Genomic DNA, 21,616 nt, shown 5'->3' with positions numbered 1-21,616 from the left:
GGCGCGGTGGAGGAGAAGGCGCGCGACTCATCGGCGCCCCGATCTAGTGATGGATCGGACCGATCTGGGGAGGGTCGAGAATTTCGAGCGGCGCTGCCTTCTCCACCTTCCGAAGTGAAATCTTGAACCCCTCATCCTGCCAGCCATCCATCGTTCATCAGCATCAGCATAAGCAACAGCATACTCGAAGTGACTCTCACACGCCTGCAGCAATGGTAAGTGCAGCGCCATGCGATCGGCCTCGTCTGCTGTCTCTACCTCGTGCTGATCGGCTTTGCTTTTGGTCCCCGCCGCCAGTCGCGCGTGGAGCTCCTCAACGCCGGAGGATTCCGCGTGGACGGAAGGAAGCAGTACGAGCTGCGCTCCATCGCCATCCAGCTGGGAGGATCCGAGGACACGACTGCCGATGGCTCTGCGCAGATCACGCACGGTCTCACCACGGTTTCGGCCACCGTATTCGGTCCGCGCGAGGCACGCACCGGCGGCAACATGCAGCACGACCGGGCGTCGCTCAACGTCGAGGTGGCGTTGGCGCCGTGGGGGTCGATGGAGCGGCGGCGGCGCAACCGTGGCGATCGGCGGCTGGTCGAGTTCGCCAGTGCGATCAAGTCGACGTTCGAGCCGGTGGTGCATACGCATCTGTATCCGCGCTCGCAGATCGATATTTTCGTGCACGTGCATCAGCAGGACGGCGGCGTGCTGCCCGCCGCGATCAATGCGGCCACGCTGGCGCTGCTCGATGCGGGGATTGCCATGCACGACTTTGTCGCCGCCGTGTCGTGTGGCATCCACTCGACCGCCGCGCTGCTCGATTTGTCCAATGCCGAAGAGTCCGATCTGCCAAATGTCACCGTCGCCGTACTGCCGCGCACGAAACAGGTCACGCTCGCATCGCTCGAGACAAGACTGCACGTCGAACGGTTCCAGCAGATCTTTAACTTGGCTATCGACGCCGCACAGGTGCTCCACAACGAGATGCAGCTCGCCGTGCGCGACCGCACAAAGACGCTCGTCCAGGCCATGACGGGCAAGCACGTCGACGCCGCCCCACTCGCCGACTCAGACTCGGACCACGACGACGCCATGATGCTCTAGCCCCCACCCTCACCGCCTCACTTTCCGTCTTGTACTTGTACCGTAACCTCAGACATCTTGCACCCTGCACGCCTTGCAGACCAACACACCGTCCGACTGACAAAAGATTCCAGATGCATTGGCGATTCCATTCATAAACAAGTGACACAAGGAAGATGCAGCATTGCTCGCTTTGCCTAGAGCTTGGGCTTTGCGCTCGCCGCCTTTTGCTCGGCATGTCGCTTGCGAGCAGCCTCCTTGACGATGGCCTTGTCGACCTTTCCATTGGCGTTGCGCTCGAGCGGTTCGTCGCGGATCCAGATGAAATCCGGCACCTCGTGCTTGGGCAGCAGCTTCCTAGCCACCTTGAGCACGTCCTCCTCCGTGGGGCGGTTTTGCTTCTGGAACTCGGCGCGCGGCACACACACGATGCCGACGGTCTCGCCAAAGCGGTCGTCCGGAATAGGTACCGCCGCACAATCGATGATGCGACGCTCCGAATAGATGGCCGTCTCCACCTCGGTGCCGCTGATGTTCTCGCCGCCGCGGATAATAATGTGCTTGGAGCGGTCCATGACGTAGATGAAGCCGTCGTCCTCCTTGCGTCCCAGATCGCCGGTGCGGAAGTACCCATCGCGCGTAAACGCCTCTTCAGTCGCCTTCTTCTTGCCCCAATACCCGAGCGCCGTGTTGGGGCCACGGATCCAGATCTCGCCCACCTTGCCGTTGGCCACCTGGACGAGCGTGTCCGGATCGACGATGCGGATGTCGATGGTGGGTGGTGCACGACCTGCCGAGGTGGGGCGTAGACGGTAGTCGTCACTAGCCAATGCGGAAGCGGCGCCGTTGACCTCGGTGGATCCGTATCCCTGACCTACGAGCATGGCGGGTTTCTTGGCACGTGCCTCTTCGGGGATCTCCTTGGCACTCGACGAGCCACCGTGCGAGATGGCCTCGAGCGAAGGCAGCGCATGTTTGCTCAGCACCAGCTCGCGCACCATGAATCCGATGCCCACGGCGATCTGCACCTTGTGCTCCTGGATCATGCGTGCCGCAGCATCCACGTCGTACTTTGGCATGAGGCAGATCTTGGTGCCACGCGCGGTGCTGGGGACCAGGCCGGACTGGATGCCCGTCGAGTGGAAGAGCGGGATGAGCAGGATGCTCGAAGCCTGTTCGTCGTCGGGCTGCGGCACGGGCGGTGCGAGTCCGCGACGCACGTATGCGCTCGCCACGCCGTAGCCGGCATTGGGACCGGCCGAGAGGAACTGTCGGTGCGTCGCAGCCACACCCTTGGGCTTGCCCGTGGTGCCGGACGTGTAGAGCACGCTCGCCATGTCCTCGGGCAGGATCTCGATCTTGGGGATCGCATCGGCGCGCTGTGCCACGTCGGCGTACTGGCGGTCGAGCTCGTGCGCATCGTACACTTTGTCACCCGCCTTACCGCCCGTCCACTCGCGCTGGTTCTCCGGCACGATGCCCGACACCGCACGCGGGAAGACAGCCACGCCCGAAAGACCAGAGTGCGCACCGGGGACGCAGTCAAAGTCGTCGACGCAGTCCGGACCCGCGGGGCCAAAGAGCTTCTTGATGAGGTCCGTGTCGCTGTCGCGCATGCGGCGGAAACGCTCTACATCGAACAGCGCCGCCTTGCACCCTACGTCGCGGATGCAGTCGTACATGGCCTGTCCGGGCAGGAAGGCATTGACCAACGCCGGCACACCGCCGAGCAGATGGACCGCGTAGAAGCCGATGACGAACTCGACGTGGTTGCGCCCGACGATGGCCACGCGGTCGCCCTTTTGCACGCCGAGCTGGCGCGAGAGCCACGTCGCGACGAGCTGCGCGCGCTTGTGCACAGCGGCATACGTGTGCGACTCACCCTCGGCGACGATGAACGGTCTCGATGCATACGTCTGTTCACAAGCCAAAAGTCAGCTCGATGATCAGATTTCGCTGAAAGCGGATTGATTAGAATGTGCTTACCGAGGCAGAAAAGAGCCACAGATCGCGCACCGAGTTGGGGAGCAGCTTCCACACGGTGGTGAGGCGACCGTTGACGAGGCGCACCTCGGTCTCGAGTGCCGAGCCGGGCTGGGTGAGCAGCTGGTCGACCTTTTCGAGCGGCACGAGCGCGTCCTTGTCGCCCGTAAAGTCTTGCGTGATGGAGCGCTTGGCGGGTGGCGCGCTCGAGCTCATTGTTGCGACAGCTTCCAGGAGAGAGACGTTGAGTTGGAAGAAACGTGCGAAGAGAGGGACAGGAGAATGTGGTCAAGATGATGGGATTGCTTCCACTCAGGAGTTGCAGCTTTGGGGACTGGCAACGAGTGCGGGGGGAGGGGGAGGGGATGTGGTGGTCGGGCCAGGTCAGTGCGGGGTTAGCGAGGAACGGGCGGCTAGGCACCAAGCCGTAAGTGCGCTCGGCATCTGTGTGGCTAGGTTGAGCCGAGCAGGCGCTCTCGCCAATACGAGGCTTCGGCGAGGGGGAAAGCGAGGGGGAAGGGGAGGAGAGCGGTTAGACGGCGGAGCGGATTACCGGTAGACCGGCCAGCCTCAAGCGGGTGGAGGCTTGCCGCTGTTCCGGAAGCACGACTCCGACGCCGACGCTGCGAAGCTGCCTTGCCGGCCTGGCTCACTGACAGCAGAGGCTGATGGGCTGTGGTGTTTGTGCTTTGCCCCCCAAAACCCGCGCTGCGCCCGGTCAATTCATAGACGCGCGCCCTCCAAAAAAGTGCGGGGAACCTTGGCCGCCCATTTGCAACTGCCATCGGCCGAGCCCATCCGAAGCCGACAATCGACGTCTGTCTGTTAAGACTTGCACCTTCCCTTCCCCTCCGGCGCTACATTTTGGCCCTCTCTTTCTTCACGCGAGCTGCTTTCCACCAGCTTTGAGTGCGAGACTGCATTAGACGCGAGCGAATAGAAACACAGAAGGGAAGGGAAAGTCCCATAGCTAAAAGGGAGTGTGTGTGTGGGGAGCCAAGAAAATGAGCGTTGGTGGTGGTGCGTGGTCTGGGTATCGACTGATGTTCGGGGCTGGAAAGGGGGGGGGGGGGGGATTCGGATCTCTAGAATCACTCTGCTTTCGCCGAGTATGATCAGGATCGACGAGTTTCCTCCTCCTCCACGGCGTGTGGGAGTTCAGAGGGCGATGGTCTCGCTATCCTTGATAACGGCGCCGTTTCCGCAGAGGCCGATCATGTTGCCGTTGGCGTCCTTGACGCAGGCGTCCTGCTTGTTGCCCATGAGCATGGGAAGGTCGATTTCGGGCAGCTGCATCGACCCGAGCAGCGGCAACAGATCCGTAGGCGCCGGAGCAGCCGGCAACTTGAGGATCGATGTCACGCCACCGATCACCGACGTCACCTCCTGCATGATGGGTGTGGGGTTCGGGAGCGCCTGCGCAAGGATTGAGAGCGGGTTGATCACGCCCGTCGTCGCGAACGTCGGCACGGGGATCGTCGAAGTCTTGGTGCATTCCTTGCCGCTCTCCGTCGTCACATACTCGACAGCCACAGGTGTAGCGGTGGCAGCGACCGAGATGATCGAGCTAGCGGCGCTTTGGATCTCGGCGAGGTTCTTCATGAGCATGGCGGGGAACGATCCAAGCGCGTTCAGCGCAAGCTTTCCCACCACGTCCGCCTCCATCTGTGCATCCGGGGTGGGTGCGGCAACTACGATGTCGGGTGAAAGACCCGCGACGATCATGGGTGCCGTGGGCGTAGGGATCATGGTGGGAATGAGCTGCGTAACGCCGTCAATGACTTGGGTGATCATGCTCTCGATCTGTCCCGCGATGGGTGGCAGCGTAGGCGTTGGTGGCAGTCCCAGGTCCAGTGCAGGCAATGTAGGCTGTGCATCCAGCGACAGAGCCATCATCCTATAAGCATCCCAAGCGTCAGTAAAGGTTCTGCATCGTGCGGAGTGGAGCTGGATGCTTACAGTCGCTTCTCCATGTCGACGGGCACAGCGGATGTGGTGGAGATGGCAAGCATCGCCACCAATGCCGTCGCCGTACTAGCGAAGAGTGTCGACTTCATCTCTGCAGTGTGTATGGTGCGTGGGTGTCAATATCAACGACCCCTTTTTGTTGGCGGTGTATACGTGCGGGTAGAAGGTGGTATCGTAGGAGGAGCGAGCGGAAAGGAGAGGTATCTAAGACCAATGCGCGGCTTCGTACCTGGCAGTGTTGACCTTTTTATTGAAGCTGCAACGGCATCAAGAGCGGGCCTTACTTGTGGCTTGGCTGTCTTTACCACGTTGGGAAAGTAGGCGTCCGTATGCTGCGCTCCCGTGTGCATGCTTTTGCGCGGACGATGCGGTTGGCTGGCTTGTTTGTTGGCGTCCCAGACAGGCAGCAGCCGACGGATCGCCCGTGTCGTAGATGCTGTAGCGGTCGCCGGAAGCGATCCGGAACGCAGCGGCCGCCAGCATAAAGGCGAGCTACATCCACCGTCCGTGCCCATCCTGCGTGTCTGCTCACAGCTTTTCGCCACGCGTGTCCTTGCGGTTATGGAGAGAGGAGGATTAGAATAGAGGCCAGCACAACGTACGACGCATGTCAATCGGAGGCCATCTCGGACGCCGGACGCAGATGCATGCTGCAGCCTGCGACCACCGCCCCAGCTGTGGGCTACAGTAGGTCCGCATTTGCGCAGGCAGGCCGAGGTGAGCATCGACCACAACACGACAAAGTGGCAGAAAGTGACATGCGACATTCCTCGAATATTCACCGCCCCACAGCCTGCAGGCACGCGCATCGTCCCCGCGCCACCCATCCAACGCCCCATCGGCTACCCAATCGGGGCAGCCTCTCCAACTTCCTGCGACTGCACACGTTTATGAACCGAACCGACTCAAGGCTTGACATCTGCGGCCATAGAACCTTGAAAGCACCGCATCCCGTCCGATCTGCGAAGTTAAGCAAGGTATCGCCTAGTCAGTACTGCGGTGGGGGACCACGCGGGAATCCTAGGTGCTGCAGTTATTTTTTTCTTGTTTTTTTCGAGCCCCTTTTTTTTTCGCTGTTCTATTTTCACCTTTCTCGTCTCGTTGAAGTTGACTTGAAGTTGATCGCATGCTCTAGCTCAACCACGTATTCGCTATCTGACGCGGAAAGCCACACGGATGCATCCAAGCTCAGTCAGGCCCTTCATGGCTCCGACAGAACAACCTTTCGATCAGCAAAAGGAAGCACCAAACGTTGAGCGCAAATGGCGGCGGAAGTGAAGCAAAAAAAGGGAAGGGGGCCAACCCGGAATCGAACCGGGGACCTCTGTCAACTTAGTGCGACCTCCCGAAGGAGGCAATGCCCTAAGACAGCATAATAAGCCACTATACGATTGGCCCGCTTCATGTTTTCCGCTTCACTTATTGTATACGACCACCCTTGGGAAATCAGTGTCAGACGATCGGCTCTACGACACCGACTTGCAAAGCAGATCCACCTCGGAAGGATGGAAGGGACGGGGCAGCACCAGGAGGCAGTACGGACGAGCCGGGTGCAGGAGGGCGAGGCCGGACGGCGAGATGGCCGATTGGAAGATAGCCGAGCGATAAGGCAAAGCAGCGTCTGCTAAGCGAGGGGCGTATTAATTTTCTTTTTTTGCCAGGATCGGACGAGGTTAGACGAGGCCAAGAAGAGTGTGCACGATGAGGACGACAAGTCTGGTCGCCTCGTCCACGATGCAATGGGAGCTGTACGGACGATGTCCGCCGCAAACAACGCACTGCAGAGGGGCATGCTGTGGTTGCATTTCCGACGACACGATTTCATCACTCGTGCACACGGCTGCACGGCCGAAAGAGGCGTTGACAGCGGGCATCGGAAGTGTGGTCTCAACTGCCACATGTGTCATTGTGGGATGCACAGAGCGAGTCGGACCGACTATTGTCTGTGTGCGTGATGCAGAGCATTGCTCGATCGCGCGGTCGGAGGTAGGTGGCGCATTGGGAGATCTACGTTCATGCCTTTATGGACTCGACTAATCAGCCGAAGTGATCCCTCCCGGTCGGGGATAGCTCCCGTCGGATGAGCACCGACCCCGCCTTGGAGGGGGATGCCTCATCTTCCGACGTGTTTGCAGAGTCCACCGGTCTCACCACGTCAAAAGCGCCTTGGATAGCTCCGAGACACAGCCGCGTGGGAGAAAGTGATTCCAGGGTGGCCATCTCTAGCACACTGCTCGGCAAACTCATGCGCCAAAAAAAAAAGAAAAAAAAAAGACACGACGCTTTGTAGGTCTCGCTTAGGCGAGTGCATGCGGTGCGCCCATGCAACTTTCACACACCTACACGAGGTGTTGCAGCACTTGCGGATGCCAAGATGAAGCTAACCATGCGCGCGCATTCTCTTCCTTCGGCCTTGGCATCCATGCTGGCCGTAGCTACCGTAGTCGCCGGCGAAAGGACGTGGTGGCAGTGTTGGCGGGGGAAATTCGGGGGGAGAGCCCGGCAAGTCGGTGGATGAAAATCACCGAGCACGCTAAGGCGGACCGACTGTCTCGGTTAGGAGGCATCTCCTTTTGCGAGGCCTTGTCTGTGCGCACGAAGGGTCTGGCACACGGCTGCATCAGACACAGCGGAGTAAGGGCATCATGCATGGTTGTCGGAAAACAAGGCTTGATTTGGCAGTCGATTCGTTCTTCTGTGCGCGCCGCTGCCGATTTGACGTGGAAGCTGGTTGGGAGCCCCTAAGTGATGCGGTGCGGAGCGTTCCGGCGCATCTGCGACATCGGGTGTGTGCATCCGACCCCAAAGCCCCACGAGACGCACGGTATCAGCTGTCGGAGCAGGGCAAGCATCATCGACCGTCGAGCCCCAGCAAGTCGGCACGAATGAAAAGCGCCGTGCCGTGTGGGATGCATAAATGAAAATGTCAGCCACCACCGCCGGCTGGTGGCAAGGTCAAAGGAGGGTGCCGCCGAAAAACAGGCTATTGATGGTGCCACACGACGCTAGTGCAGCCTTGAACGCCGAGCTACGACCGAATGCCGTGCCCATTTACAGTGGCACTTGGCGGCGGTACCGGAGAAGCGGGCCGACCAAAGTCATGCCGCCAGCTCATGAAGCCGCCAAAAAGCATGCTAGGCAAGCCTCCCACAAACAAAGCGATGCGGTGGTTGCAGCTTATCGTACGATGGCCGGCGCGCGCCAGATTCATGTCGACACCGAGTGAGCTCCGGCCCAAGTGGGGCCGAGAGGGGTTCGGCAGGACTTGTGACACTTTTGGACAAGCGAGCGGAGGATCTTGCATTGCTCCGTCCGTTACAAGCGGCATTGCCAGCTTCGGATCGGAGGAGCCACGGCCGCAGAGGCGTTGAGCAAAGACACCATGGTCGAGGCAGTCGACACGGCTGCTGGGGGAGGGGGTCGATAGAAGCGAGCTGCAGCCTCGTGCACCGTCACACTGTCGGCTCGCCAGCTGAGATTGAAATTAAAATCCTGCCTGAGGGAGGAAAAAAAAAAAGAGGAAAAGTCGCACGCTAAGTTGACTGTTCGTTCGGCTGACGATGCGAGGGTGGTCGGTCGTGCTTCGATGCTAGCCAAGGTTGGGGTGCAGCAAGAGTTGCATGCGTTGTCCACTTTGCCGTCCAGTGCAACAGCGCAAAGCCGAGGCTGCCCGACAAGGCGCACGGAAATGAGCGTGTTGTACGACAGCGACACGGAGAGACAAAGAGAAAGGAGTTGGGACCGTTGACAGCGCTCCTCTCACGACGACCGAAGATTAAGAACAGGAAAAAGAAGAAAAAGAGAAAAAAAAAAGGCGTCGGAATTTTAATCCTCGACGGCTTTCTTTTTGGGCTCTTCTTTGGCTTTGGCAGCGCACTCTCATGCACCGAACACTGCGTGTCCCACAGCGTCGGCGGGTCGCACAGGCGCGTGGTGCTTGTCGCTGTCGGTTTCAGCGCGCCCTGCGCCTAATCGTGGATGGCGCGTGTTGGCAAGAGTCCCCTTTAATTCCAGCGCTGCTTCTCTGAGCGCTTTGAGGCCATTGGCTCTCCCACACAATCCAATCTCGCGCTCTCGTCCTCTTCGCTCGCTCGCTCGGTCGGTCGGTCAGCTGCGCTTTGCATCGAAGCCGCATCGCATCGCTTCGCATAGCCCACCATCGATTCCAGCCGTTGCTCACCCATCCGCRCCTCGCTGTCCTCTCCCCGGCAACCCCCGCTTTCATTCTGTCACCACCACCATCACTACCACCACACCTAACGTCGCCATACACACCTTGCCACCTTTTCGTCACCACACCCACATTCATTTCGACAAGCCGCTCTGCTATATATCATACACTGCTCCATCTCCGACCGTCCAAGCTCGCTTCGTCCTATCCCACGCAAAGCCTCTCGATATACGTCGCTGCCGGCGATGCGCTTCTGGCATCCGCGCTGTGCACGCACCTAAACTCAAACCGACACCTCCATCCACCTAGACACCGCAACGCTGCGCCATCATGCATCCGTCCATCGCAAACCTCTCGTCGCGCTTGCACCTGTGTGCTGGAGACGTGCCGCCTCCGCTCGTCGGTGCCTCGGCCACGCTGGTAGAGCACGCTCACCATGGCGCCCCGTCCACCGCCCACGTCTACCTCTTTGGCGGCCGTCTCGTGAGCAGCCGTCGCATGGTCAACTCGCTCTACCGCCTTGACCTCGACCACATGAAGTGGTCCAAGCTCACGCCCACCACCAAACCTCTCTCGTCGGACTCTGGCTCCTCGGCTCAATCCTTGCCCGCACATCCGCAGCCACGCTACTTCCACTCGGCCGATCTGTGGAACGACAAGATCATCTTCTTTGGCGGCATGGGCTACTCCCAGCGGCCCAGCCAAGATGCCAACGCCGCCAATGCCGCCGCCACGCCTGCAGACGAGCTCTGCGTGCTCGACGAGCTGCTCGCCTTCGACCTCACCACCCAGCAGTGGGACTACTCCTTTGACGTCGTCTCGCGCCACTTTGACGTACAGCCCTCGGAATCGTCCACCGACTCGCTCCGCCCGGCGCCGCGCTACGCCCACCTCTCGTCGCTCTCGGGCGACACGCTCTCCATTGTCGGCGGCCAGAACCTCGCGAACCAGTACGTCGAGTCGATCAACCTCTTCAGCCTCTCGCGCAATCAGTGGATCGGCGCACAGCGCTTCCGCAAGCAGTGCGGCAGCTACCGATCGCTCGCCGTAGGCGCAAAGTCGCTCTACAAGAACGGCGAAAAGGCAAAGTGCTATCCGCGCGCAAAGGATCCGCTCGAGGCCGCAGACGCCAACGGCGCGCAACAACCTTCCGCCTCGCCGTCCACATCGAGCGCTCCAGCACCATCCAACGCCAACGCTTCGCCGTCAAAGCCGGCCCAGGTAGAGCAGAATCCGCTCCCCATGAGCTACACCCCGGCCGCCGCCGAGCCGCTGCCCGTCTACCTCTACTCGAACTACAATTTCACCGACGTGCGCAGAGAGCTCGAGGTGCTTACGCTTCGAGCCGATGCCGACGCCAGTCCTGCTTCCAACGATGCCGACAAGGCGCAGCAGAAGCGCTCGCGCAGCGCCTCGAATGCCTCTCAGGACTCGGCGCTGGATGTCGACGGCCCACTCACCCCGTCGCAGGCTTCTGCGCCCGCCTCCTCGGGCCCATTTGTGTCCATGCAGGACCGCTCCAACCACATGGGCGGCGTCACGCTGCCGCCCGGCTTGCGATTCCCTACGGGTGCACTGCTGGGTCCGTACCTGCTCATCTCGGGCACCTATCTCGCCAACGCCACGCAGAGCTTCTCGATCTGGGCGCTGCATCTGCCCACCATGGTGTGGTCGCGCATCGAGTCCGGCTCCGCGCTCTCGACGGGCAGCTGGAATCGCGCGCTGCTTTGGCCCGCCAAGAATCGCCTCGTCGTTGTCGGGCACAAGGAGCGCGACCTGGTGAGTGACTACAACCACCGTCAGACCAACTGGGACCATGTGGTGGTGCTCGAGCTCGAGGCGTGGGGCATCTACCAGCCGCCCGCCTCGCCGCTCTCGGAAGCGGCGGTGCAGCTGGGCCTGGACAAGCTCGCTGCATCGGCACCCTCGGCCATGGCATCCGCCCACGCGCTGGCGCGCAGCGGCGGTGGTGCGCTCGGCAGGCCGAATGCAACCGACGCCACGTCTCCCACCGCGCCGGATGCTGGTGCTGCGACGCCGGAAGACGGTGTGGAGCATGCTGTCGAGCAAGGGCTCGAGGCGCTCAGCCTGGGCGGGCGCGGCGACTTTGAGATTGTCTGCTCGGACGGATTGCGCATCGGATGCGACCGTGCGCTGCTCGAGGCGCGCTGGGCGTGGTTCCGCACCAAGATGGACGAGTTCCGCCGCAAGGCGCGCCGCACGCTGCGCATCGCCTACCCGGCCACCAACGATCAGTTTGGCCTGGGCATCATCCCGGAAGACATTGCCGACTTTCTCGCCGAGGAAGACGATGAGGACGACGAAGCGATCGACCCGCTCGTTGCGCCGTCCGGCAACAAGGATGCGGCCAAGCATCGCGTCAAGGATCCTCGCTTCCAGCCGCGCCATCTGCAGATCTCGGAGCCGTCGCCGGTGGTGCTGGCGCTGCTGCAGTACATCTATACGCTGCGCATCGGCACGGCGCTTCAGAGGCACCCGGCGGTGGTGTGTGCGCTCATGGTGCTGGCGAGGACGTACGGGATGGAGGAGCTGGCGGTCTGGGCGAGCCATGCTGCTCATGTTGCGCTTGCCGACGATCTCAACCCCAAGACGTCGGGCTCGGCGCGGGGGACCGATGCGCTCTCGCCGTCGTCGTCCATGACGCATGCCATGGACGCAGGTGAGAGCGGCGGACTGGAGCTCTTTAGGCCGGCGGAGTCGCTGGGGCTGCATCCCGAGGAGCGACATCGGCTGGCGGTGTGCCTGTACGAGGCGGCGTCGCTGTGCGGGTGCGAGGGGCTGCAGATCCGCGCGCTGCGCGTCGTCATGGCCATCGCGCGCTGGCTGCAGAAGCACGGCGCGGCTCCCAACGGCGGAGGCGGCGGAGCTGCACTCGACAAGCAGCAGGGACGGGGCGAAGGCGCATCGCGCGATCGATCCGGCTCGTCGTCGCACCACGCCAGCGGTAGCAACGGCGCTGGCGCCACCCAGCTGTCGTCGGGCACATTGCGTGGCGCGAGCAGCTCCAACTATCGCAACGCCATGGTAGGGGGTGGTTTGAGTGCGGGCGCATCGCCCATGCTGCAGATGCCGTCGCCGGTGCCGTCGATGTCCATGTCGCGCGCCGGGTCGGACACGGCGAGCTCGCACGGCCCACTCACGCCCAACTCGGTGTACCAGAGCTTCCTGGACCGACGCGGCGATTCGTTCTCGTCGTCGACGGATGCGGCGCCGGCGTACGGCAGCGCACTGGCGTATCTTAACGAGGTCGAGTCGCTCGATGACCACGAGGGGCCAGACCATCGTAAGCTTACTTCGGCGCAGGAGTTTAGCAGCACCAGGCTGGACAAGATCGCCGAGACGGCGACGGGGGTGTTGCCAGAGGTGTCGACGACCATGGTGGCGCCGCACGAGGCGGGTGCGACGGAGGCGAGTGCTAGTGGCGGATCGACGCGCAAGCGGTTCAGCCTGTTTGGGCGTGGCATGGTGGCGAGCAGCACGCCGCAGGTGGCCGAGCCGGTGGCGGAGGAGGTGGCGCGATGCGAGAGTTCGGTGGGCGATGCGATGCAGCCCGGGACGACGCTGCTGGACCGACGCGCGAGTTCGAGCCAGACGTCGTCGCCGCTGCTGGCGAGTGACGACTGGTCGAGCCGATTCCGGCTTCCGCGCCATTCGATGAGTTCGCGCGATGCGACCGCCACAACGAGCGCTGCATCGTCTGGGCTCAATTCGCCTGCGCTGACGATGGACCCTAAGCGTCGGCATTTGCAGACGTCGGCGGCTTCGTCGCCGGCAAGCGAGCAGTTTCCAGTCAACTCGTACGGCCCACGCTCGGAGCAGGACCAAGCTTCGCGGTCGGCGTCGCAGCACAGTCTCTCGACGGAGGCGAGCGCGACGACGAGTGGATTGGAACGCAGCGGCTCGAGTGCTAGCGTGCATGCGGCGGTGACGGGGACGCCGTTGGTGGGGATTGAGATGGCGCAGGATGTGAGCCATCTGTCTGGCAAGGCGATCGCCAAGCTGCAGCGAGAGGAGCGCAAGCGGGTGGAGCGCGAGGAGAAGCAGCGCAAGAAGGCGGAAAAGGCCGAGTACAAGCGTCTGGCTGCCGAGGCGGTGTTTGGACCCAAGGGCAGTGCGGGCCCGTCGCCGGCGCTGTCGAGCAGCGACTTTGCCATGTATACGGCTGGAACGGCGGGCGAGGCGGAGCGTTCGGATTCGCATAGCGGCACGAGCACCGCCAGCCCCCGCACGGGCAGCAGTTTGAGGACGGCGTATAGTCCACGCTCGCCTGCTACCACCGCGCCCGCCAAGCGTGGAGAGTGGTCGGTCACCACGGCGAATACGGCGAGTCCGTGGTTCAGCGCTCCGCCGCCCATGATGAGCGCACCTGGTCTCAAGGGTATGCCGAGGGGAAACAGGAGCGCTAGCTCGCTCAGCGGTCGCAGCTCCGCCAAGACGAGGCTCACGTCGTAGGCGGTAGACCAATCGAAAGCCCGATCTGTAGAGGTGGGAAGCGTGTGAGATTCTAGCGTGGTCGAGTGGGGTGGGGAGTTGGGAACGCGGGGTGGCGAGGTGAGGCGGCATGTGGGCTTTGCATTGCCGCAGGGGGAGGGAAAGGCAAAGTGAGACATGCAATTGCACGATGAGAGGAAGGGCACGTTCGTGAGGACGCGTGGGGACAGCGGCGCCGAGGGAACGTGGCATTGAGCCGGTTTAAGCGACTGCTGCACGCCATGGGCATGTGCTCCCTGTGCCCGGAGATATGGGAGCCGCCGAGTCCCGCTGTGCCCTATGCAGTGGTACAGACATTGTATGCAGATCTCCAGCCGCTCCATCCGCTTGCTCCCTGGATGAGGCTCAACGGCGGGGTGGGGACGGCATCTATCTTGATGATTTTTTCGGGAGAGTGTTAGGTTGAATGGGCAAATCGCGCTTTGGCCTAGCTCAGCAGCACAGCCGCTCGAGACCCAGGCAGTTGGCCAGCAGTCGCCGCTCTCGTCGCTATCTCTCCGGCACACCTCCACCATCTCTTTTCCCCCCACACACCTTTTCCCGCGCCATCTCCAGCTCCATCACCCGCGCTGCCTCACCATCCATCATGGCTTGCCAATAACACGCGTCGTTGCACGTCCACACCCCTCCAGCAGCAGCACCATAACGCAGCACCATGTCGCACGCAGATCCAGGCGAACACGCAATGCCCGCAATGCCCGCAAATGGCACACCGCCATCGCCGCATTCAGCACAGTCGATCGCAGCGTCGGCGCCAACGCCAACTGCCTCGCTCCACGTCTCCCTGCCGCCCAACTTTCCACAGCCTGTCCAGACTTCCTTCTCACCGCCCGCAAGTAGAGTCGTCTCGGGAGCGACCATCGTCAACTCGTACACTAGCCCGTCCATCGCTCAGGTGCTCTCGCCACCGCTCCCGCCCCAGCTACCCCCCACCGCCACCTCTCCACACGCCTCGACATCCTCGCACCATGCGCATTCACCCACCAAGCCGACGGCTGCCTCCTCATCCTCATCCTCATCCTCTTCCGCTTCCGCTGTCGCTGCCGCCCTCGCACGCACGCCTTTCTCGCCTCCAGAGACCTACACCTTCGCACGCCCACCCACCAAGCGCGACAGCCCCGGCACCAAGAGCGCAAAGAGCACCCCCGGCCGCTCCCTCAACCCTCACCATGACGACATCCTCAGCCGCGAGTTCGCAGACGCCGCGCGAAACGACTTTGAGCTCAGCCTGCCACCAGCCATGCTCAGCTCCGGCCGCAAGGCGAGTGTCAGCCTCCACCTCTTCAAGGAGACCTCCAACAAGCCCTCTCACGCCGCCGCACTCGCCACCAGCCGCGACCGTCCTGTCATCGACGAGTCCCCCGCCGAATCCTCGGCGACAGCAACGACGACGAGCCTACGCAAGCAGCCCACTCGCGCTGCCACCATGCTCCCACCATCACACCGAACTGCCAAGCCGCCATCGTCACACCGCACCGATGTCCGCCGCGAGTCGTCCGCCACCTCGTCATCCGCGCTGCTCTCGCCGAGAGAAGTCTGCTCGTCTGCGCTACGTCCCGCCACGCCTTCGCTGCTTTTGGCCCAGGGCGACACCACCGCCAGCAGCTACTTTGGTCCCGCGCATCCCGAAGCCGGTCCCAGCTCAAGCGCTCCGGCGCTCGCCACCACTCTGCCCGCCACGAGCCAGCCCACGCGCCGCCCACGTCGCTCACAGACGCTCGCATCGCCCGAAATGGTCGGCACCGCATTCGACGCACACCTCCTGCCAGACGTCTCGTCGCTCGAACCACTCGATACACGCCCCATCCCCATCACCCGCTCCAAGCCCAACCAGCTTCGGCCCGCGTCTCCCGTCAAACTTGCTGCTGCCAAGTCGGTCGCAGCCGCGTCTGCCGAGTCCGACACCGCCGTCGATCCGAGCGCGGCCATCGCTTCGTTGGGCGCCTCCAATTTGCAGCGCCACTCGTCCGTGCCCGAGACCGACTGGGCGGGCCACGCGTGGCCCGGAACTCTCTCCATGACGCGCAGACGCAGCCTCAACCACCTCACACACAGCTCGTCTGACTATGAGGAGGATGGCGACGATGACGACGCGCTCGACGAAGACCTCGACGCGCCCGACGCCTATCTCGACTTTACCAGCTCCGACGACGAGCCCAAGTCGGACTATCCGCACGCCGCGGCCGACGACGACGAGCTCCAGATGAGCGGCTCCGAATGGGAAGCCGACAGGGCATCGGCAGAACCTGCGTACGGTATTCCCGCCTCTTCCGCGCACCACGACCCGCCAGCGGTGGTCCAGCTGCAGCCGTACCACAACCAGGTGGGCGGCCACAACTCCATCTTTCAGTTCTCCAAGCGCGCCGTGTGCAAGCCGCTGGTCGGCAGGGAGAACGAGTTCTACGAGGCCGTCGAGCGCGAACATCCCATCCTGCTCGCCTTTATCCCGCAGTACCTCGGCGTGCTCAACGTCACCTACCGACACGTCGACGAGCAGCAGCACGCGCAAGACGTCCAGCAACCTCCACCTGACCAGGCTGTCGGTGCGTCCGATCCGGCACCGCTGCAGGGCTCGACTGCGCCCGCGGTGGCTACGGATGCAGCGGCGCGCACCGAGATCGTCGATGCAAGCGCCGAGCTGCCCGAGCGCGCTCGGAGCGACTCGCGCGGCGCACGCACGCGCCGCAAGGTGTTCGAGGGCCAGGAGGAGTGGGGCAAGGAGATCCCCGAAGTCTCGCTCGACCTCAACCGGCATATCGTGCCCGAGTGGATGTTGCGCAGGTGTAGGCTCGCTCCCTCCGTCGTCGCTGGCGCAGAGGCGCTGCGTGGGCGCGCGTCGGGCAGTGCGAGTCGGTCGCATAGCCAGGAATCGGGCGCGCGCCTCGGCATGCCCGTGCCGCAAGTGCAGGTGCGCACGGGCGATGGTGCCGACGCGGCGCCATGCTCGCCGATGGCGTCGTACGAGCGTGCGGCACGCTACCGCTCCTCGCGGCCCACCTCGTCGTCGTCGCAGGCAGAGCGCAAGGAGTTCAGCTCGAGCCCGCTCACGCCCGCCGTGTCGCCGGATGCCTCGCCGCGCTCCACGCGGTCCATGGGCCACGCCGCCGACTGGGGCGGACGCGCCACCCAGCCCGACTCGGAGCGGCTGCACTCGTCGAGCTACGGCCATGCGGCTGCCGGCCTGGGTCCGCTGTCGCGCTCGCGCAGTCCGGCACGCAGCGCACTCAGCATGACGAGCCGCACGCCGTCGCACGCCTCGCACGCGTCGCAGCCAGCCGTGGGGCTCGGGTACGGCGCACAGGCGCTCAACGGCATCCATGGGCGCGGCATCACCACGGTGAACCGCAAGCTGCAGGAGCAGGTGCTGCGCGAGGTGTTTAGCAGCCCCATGCTCAAGGACGGCCTCGAGCCGCGCTACGGTTCGAGCGCCAAGCGGAATGCGCGCAAGAACCGACGCCGCCTCGCGAGGGCGTGGGAGGAGAGCGAGGAGGGCGAACGACTGCGCGCCACGCGCAATCTCGGCAATACGCCCAGGGAGACGCTCACGGCGCCGAGTGTGCTGCGCAGCGACGTGCGCACCCCCGACCCTGTGAGTAGCGGCAGGATGAGCGTCGCCAGCGAGTTTACGCCCACGGCTGCATCGTCGCCCATCCACTACAGGGGGCAGGCTAGGCATCCGTCCACGCCGCCGCGCACGCCGCCGTTGGGCGCGACTAGCTTGACCGCCTCGTCGCCGGCGTCGTCTAGGCTGCCGACCGCGGTTGAGAGGGAGTCGCCCAGTGCGGCGCTCAAGAGTGCTGCGCGGTCGGACGTGTTGAAGCAGCACCCAAGACGCGTGCTCAGCGACGTCTCGCTTGCCCTCAAGCCCGAACGCTCCCCACAGACGGCCAGCGGTTTAGCGAATGACACCACGCTCGATACGGAGCGCCCCGCAGCGGAGCTCGACGCGCTCGATGGCGAGGTGGAGAAGCTATCGCTGGCCGAAGATGTGCCGTTGGTGTCGGAGCCCGTGGAAATGGGCGAGGCGGGCGCAGCGGGGCAGACGCGGCAGGAGCAGTTTTTGCTCATGGAGGATCTTACGGGTCGGCTGAAGTCGCCGTGCGTGCTGGACCTCAAGATGGGCACGCGCCAGTACGGACTGGATGCGACGGATGCCAAGAAAAAGAGCCAGACGAAAAAGTGCGACAAGACGACGTCGCGCTCGCACGGCGTGCGCATCTGCGGCATGCAGGTGTACGACTGCGTCCGCTCCGCCTTTATCTTTCAAGACAAGTACTACGGGCGTAAAGTTCTGCCCTCGGAGTTTGCGGGGGCGTTGGCGCGGTTCTTCTTTGATGGCGAGCGCGTGCTGATGCATCATGTGCCGCTGATCCTGCAGAAGATCTACCACCTGGCGCGCATCGTATGGCGCCTGCGCGGATATCGCTTCTACGCCAGCAGCCTGCTGTTTATTTACGATGGGGACTGCGATACGCAGCGACGGCTGGAGGAGGAATTCGATGTGCGCTGCAGACAGGGTTGTGGAGGCACCGTGGCACCGAGCCAGATGATCGTCGGCTCCAACGTGCCTGTCGATGTAGACGAGGCGGCGAGTTACAGTATCGGTTCGAGCCCGTTGTTGGGTCCGATGGGTGCGGGGCATTCGACAACAGGGTCGGAAGTTGCGAGGAGGAGACGTAGGAAGGGCGAGATCAATATCCGCATCATCGACTTTGCCCACTGCACTACGGGGCACGACTACGATTTCGAGCCGCACGTCGGCAGTGCAACAGGCCTGCCCAAGGCGCGCTTCCCTCCCAAGCTCACCGACGGCCCCGATAGCGGGTATCTGTTTGGGCTCCAGAATCTCGCACGCAGCTTCGAGGAGATCTGGCAGACGGAGCGCGAGCGCCGCCGAGAGGTGCGCGCTACGCTCAGGCAGAATGGCAACGAGGCCGACGAGGACGAGCACGGACGGTATGTAGGCGATCTCGGCGAGTTGAAGGTGGCGGGCGCCGAGGTGTTTGGTGAGATCTTTGGAGACGGCCCGCACGGGCTCCACGGATATGTGTCTACATAGGGCGTGCTTGTCCACTCGCTCGAATGGCAGTGCTCAACCATCGATACCGACGCGCCGACTGTGTATCGAACGTGAAGCGAGAGGGCTGCCCGATGACGCCATGAGCAGATCGCGAGCGGTACGATCTAACAAGCGCCAACATTGGCCACGGCTCGATCCCGAGCGGTAATCTGGGTCCGGCACAGCGTTCGAAGCTCGAATCGAGGCTTGGTGTGAGGTCGAGGCGGGGCAGCGTGAGCCAGGATCAGGCTCTGGAAGCTTGAGCGGAGTGATGATGTCGAGAGCCGGTTGTGGGTGTTGATGTTGCGGATGCGGTAACTTGGTGGAGAAAAAAAAAATACAGCCGAGGGTTGGTGTGTGTCCACGTGCGGAGGAGGGCTTGTGCGACCTGCGCGCATCGTTCACGACCATCATCCGCTTTCGCGCCCATCCACAATGTGCGCATAGATCTACGCTGGACCCATCATGCGCAGCTGTACATCCGCGCTCGCCTTATGGGCGGCTGTGCTCGCCCACGCGCTTGTCGTCTCGGCCAGCCAGATCGTGTTCTCGGCGCCGACCAACACCTCGATCGGCGTGGAACGCAAACCGTTCGGCCGCTTCTTGCACGTTACCGACCTGCATCCGGATCCGCACTACAAGCACGCCTCTGCCGTCCATTCCGCATGCCACCATACGAAACCAAAAAAGCACAAGGCAGACGGCAAGCAGCGTGCAGGATGGTTTGGGACCGCCCTGACCGACTGCGATTCACCCCCGCGTCTCGTAGCGTCCTCACTCCAGTGGGCGGCAAAGAACCTCGTGGGCAAAGATGGCGGGATCGACTTTATCATCTGGACGGGAGATTCGGCTCGTCACGACAACGATGACAAACTGCCGCGCTCGAGCAGGGAGATCTTTGAGCTGAACCGGTGGACGCTGGATCAACTCGAACGCGCGTTCCCGGGAGTACCGCTGGTCCCAAGTGTGGGCAACAACGACATTTTCCCGCACAACATTTTGTTCCCGGGCCCCAATGCGGTGACGAAGGAGTATGTGCAGATCTGGCAAGACCATGTGCCGGAGTACGAGTTCCACACCTTTGAACAGGGCGGCTACTATGTCAAGGAACTTTTACCGAATCGGCTCGCGGCAATGAGTCTCAATACGCTGTATTTCTACGACAACAACAAGGCCGTCGATGGATGTGTGCGCACAAAGGGCAAGCACAACGTCGATCCCGGAACCGCCCAACTCGACTGGCTAGAGGTGCAGCTGGATCTGTTCAGGCAGAGGGGGATGCAGGTGCATTTGTTGGGTCACGTTCCGCCGACGGCGGGCAACTACTTTGCACGTTGCTACAAGCGGTATACGGATATCGTGCTGCGGTTCCAGGATACCATCGTGGCACAGCATTTCGGACACATGAACACCGACGCGTTCTTCATCCAGGAGGACCAGGACGCCGCGTATGCTGCACAACACCCCAGCGTGCGCGTCAAGCAGGAAGGCTTGCCGGGCGATTTGAAACAGGACTACTCGACGCTACCGGGCAAAGGACGTACGGACGAGGATCTGTACTCGGTGTTCTTCATCGCGCCCAGCATCATTCCGACCTACTATCCGAGCATCCGGCTCTGGACGTACAACACCACCGAAGGCGCGCGCTACACCGCCTCCACCACCACCACCACACAAGACGACGGCATAGACGAGGTAGACGAAGAAGACGACGATGTAGATCTAGATGAAGAGGACGAGGCGATTGTGGACGTGCGGTCGAGACACCACCATCGGCCGGTGCCGCCCAAGAAACGCCGGGGCAAGAAGGGCAAGAAGCGGCGACGGGCGCGACATGCTTCGGCGGCGTCGCCATCGCGCACCAACACCTACCTCAGCCTGCTGGGCTACAGCCAGTGGGTGATGGACATTGATGCGCAGAACGACGCCATCGAACGCATCCTCAAGCAGCACGGCGACGACGAAAAGCGCCGCAAGCACGCCGAGGCGGTGGATGTAGACTACCGGCTCGAGTACGCCACCTACCCGGCCTCGGTTTTGTGGGCCGACTTCGCCCCTTCGTCCGGGTATACAGGACCGGCGGCGGTGCCCAAGGCGTTGCTCCAAAAAGAGCTGGCGCGCGCGGGGGTGGAGGAGCCGTGGAGCAAGGGCAAGCTGGCGAAGCCGCTGCGGCACATGAGCGAGTATGCGCTCGAGAGCGTGAGTGTGCGCACCATGATGGACCTGGCGCGTCGATTGATGGTCGACAAGAAGCTCTGGCGGCGGTTTGTACGACGCATCTATTCCGAAAGCGGCTACGTGCCGTGATCTGCAATGTTCATCGGGTACTCCAGTCGGCGTGAGAGCGCAGTCGTGCAGCGTGGTTCCACAGCGCCAAGTCAAACGTGTGGTCGAGCGGCTTGCACACCAGCGCCTCGAGCACAAAGAACCGGTTCGGCAGGCGGATGTCCGTGTGGAGAGGGAAGACGGTCGCGGCCACTTGCGGGTCGGTGTGAGGGATGCGTGCGGGTGCAGTGGCAAAGGCGAGGTCGATGGGTGTCGAGCGCTGAACGAGGGTTCCGAGCACCATGAGTGGGGTCTTGAGTGGTGGCGAGGGCACGGCGCAGAGGGAGAGGTCTACGAGTACAGAGCTGGGCGGTTGGTTGGTGCGGGGATGCAGGTCCGAGAGGATGAGCAGTGTGCTGCTGGCGAGAGCGGTCACTGTACCTGCCACACGCAGCTTGCGACCCGCGAAGAGCGAAGGCTGCACATCGTTGATGGGCACCAGCTGCGCCGCTTCCACCCGCGACATGAGTGCATCGTGGTTGGTGGTTGGTGGTTGGTGGTTGGTGGTCAAGTTGGCCACGCGT

General features: G+C 62.7%; 7 protein-coding genes across 7 annotated transcripts; 4 read left to right on the top strand and 3 right to left on the bottom strand.

Annotated features, from left to right (window-relative positions):
* Positions 1-212: 212 nt before the first annotated feature.
* Positions 213-1,095, top strand: PAN0_002d0971 (exosome component 4; the record flags this gene model as incomplete). The annotated part of the gene is made up of 2 exons (XM_014803138.1): positions 213-215; positions 298-1,095. 2 exons carry the CDS (start codon positions 213-215, stop codon positions 1,093-1,095), a joined length of 801 nt encoding a protein of 266 aa, XP_014658624.1.
* Positions 1,096-1,271: 176 nt separating this feature from the next.
* Positions 1,272-3,273, bottom strand: PAN0_002c0970 (long-chain-fatty-acid-- ligase; the record flags this gene model as incomplete). The annotated part of the gene is made up of 2 exons (XM_014803137.1): positions 1,272-2,990; positions 3,061-3,273. The coding sequence occupies 2 exons, from the start codon at positions 3,271-3,273 to the stop codon at positions 1,272-1,274; spliced, it is 1,932 nt and encodes a 643-aa protein (XP_014658623.1).
* A 942-nt stretch (positions 3,274-4,215) lies between these two features.
* PAN0_002c0969 (uncharacterized protein) lies at positions 4,216-5,792 on the bottom strand (the record flags this gene model as incomplete). The annotated part of the gene is made up of 4 exons (XM_014803136.1): positions 4,216-4,954; positions 5,017-5,116; positions 5,310-5,517; positions 5,628-5,792. The coding sequence occupies 4 exons, from the start codon at positions 5,790-5,792 to the stop codon at positions 4,216-4,218; spliced, it is 1,212 nt and encodes a 403-aa protein (XP_014658622.1).
* A 3,734-nt stretch (positions 5,793-9,526) lies between these two features.
* PAN0_002d0968 (galactose oxidase) lies at positions 9,527-13,669 on the top strand (the record flags this gene model as incomplete). Its single annotated transcript, XM_014803135.1, has 1 exon — positions 9,527-13,669. The coding sequence occupies one exon, from the start codon at positions 9,527-9,529 to the stop codon at positions 13,667-13,669; it is 4,143 nt and encodes a 1,380-aa protein (XP_014658621.1).
* A 694-nt stretch (positions 13,670-14,363) lies between these two features.
* PAN0_002d0967 (uncharacterized protein) lies at positions 14,364-18,767 on the top strand (the record flags this gene model as incomplete). Its single annotated transcript, XM_014803134.1, has 1 exon — positions 14,364-18,767. The coding sequence occupies one exon, from the start codon at positions 14,364-14,366 to the stop codon at positions 18,765-18,767; it is 4,404 nt and encodes a 1,467-aa protein (XP_014658620.1).
* A 465-nt stretch (positions 18,768-19,232) lies between these two features.
* On the top strand, positions 19,233-21,074 carry PAN0_002d0966 (vacuolar endopolyphosphatase; the record flags this gene model as incomplete). Its single annotated transcript, XM_014803133.1, has 1 exon — positions 19,233-21,074. One exon carries the CDS (start codon positions 19,233-19,235, stop codon positions 21,072-21,074), a length of 1,842 nt encoding a protein of 613 aa, XP_014658619.1.
* A 10-nt stretch (positions 21,075-21,084) lies between these two features.
* PAN0_002c0965 (uncharacterized protein) lies at positions 21,085-21,558 on the bottom strand (the record flags this gene model as incomplete). The annotated part of the gene is made up of 1 exon (XM_014803132.1): positions 21,085-21,558. One exon carries the CDS (start codon positions 21,556-21,558, stop codon positions 21,085-21,087), a length of 474 nt encoding a protein of 157 aa, XP_014658618.1.
* Between the last annotated feature and the right edge of the window lie 58 nt (positions 21,559-21,616).

Source organism: Moesziomyces antarcticus (assembly GCF_000747765.1).
Source record: "Moesziomyces antarcticus DNA, scaffold: scaffold_v10002, strain JCM 10317, whole genome shotgun sequence".
NCBI classification, from domain to species: Eukaryota; Fungi; Basidiomycota; class Ustilaginomycetes; order Ustilaginales; family Ustilaginaceae; genus Moesziomyces; species Moesziomyces antarcticus.
The sequence above is the reverse complement of the archived record's forward strand: the minus strand, read 5'-3'. Positions and strand labels throughout refer to the sequence as shown.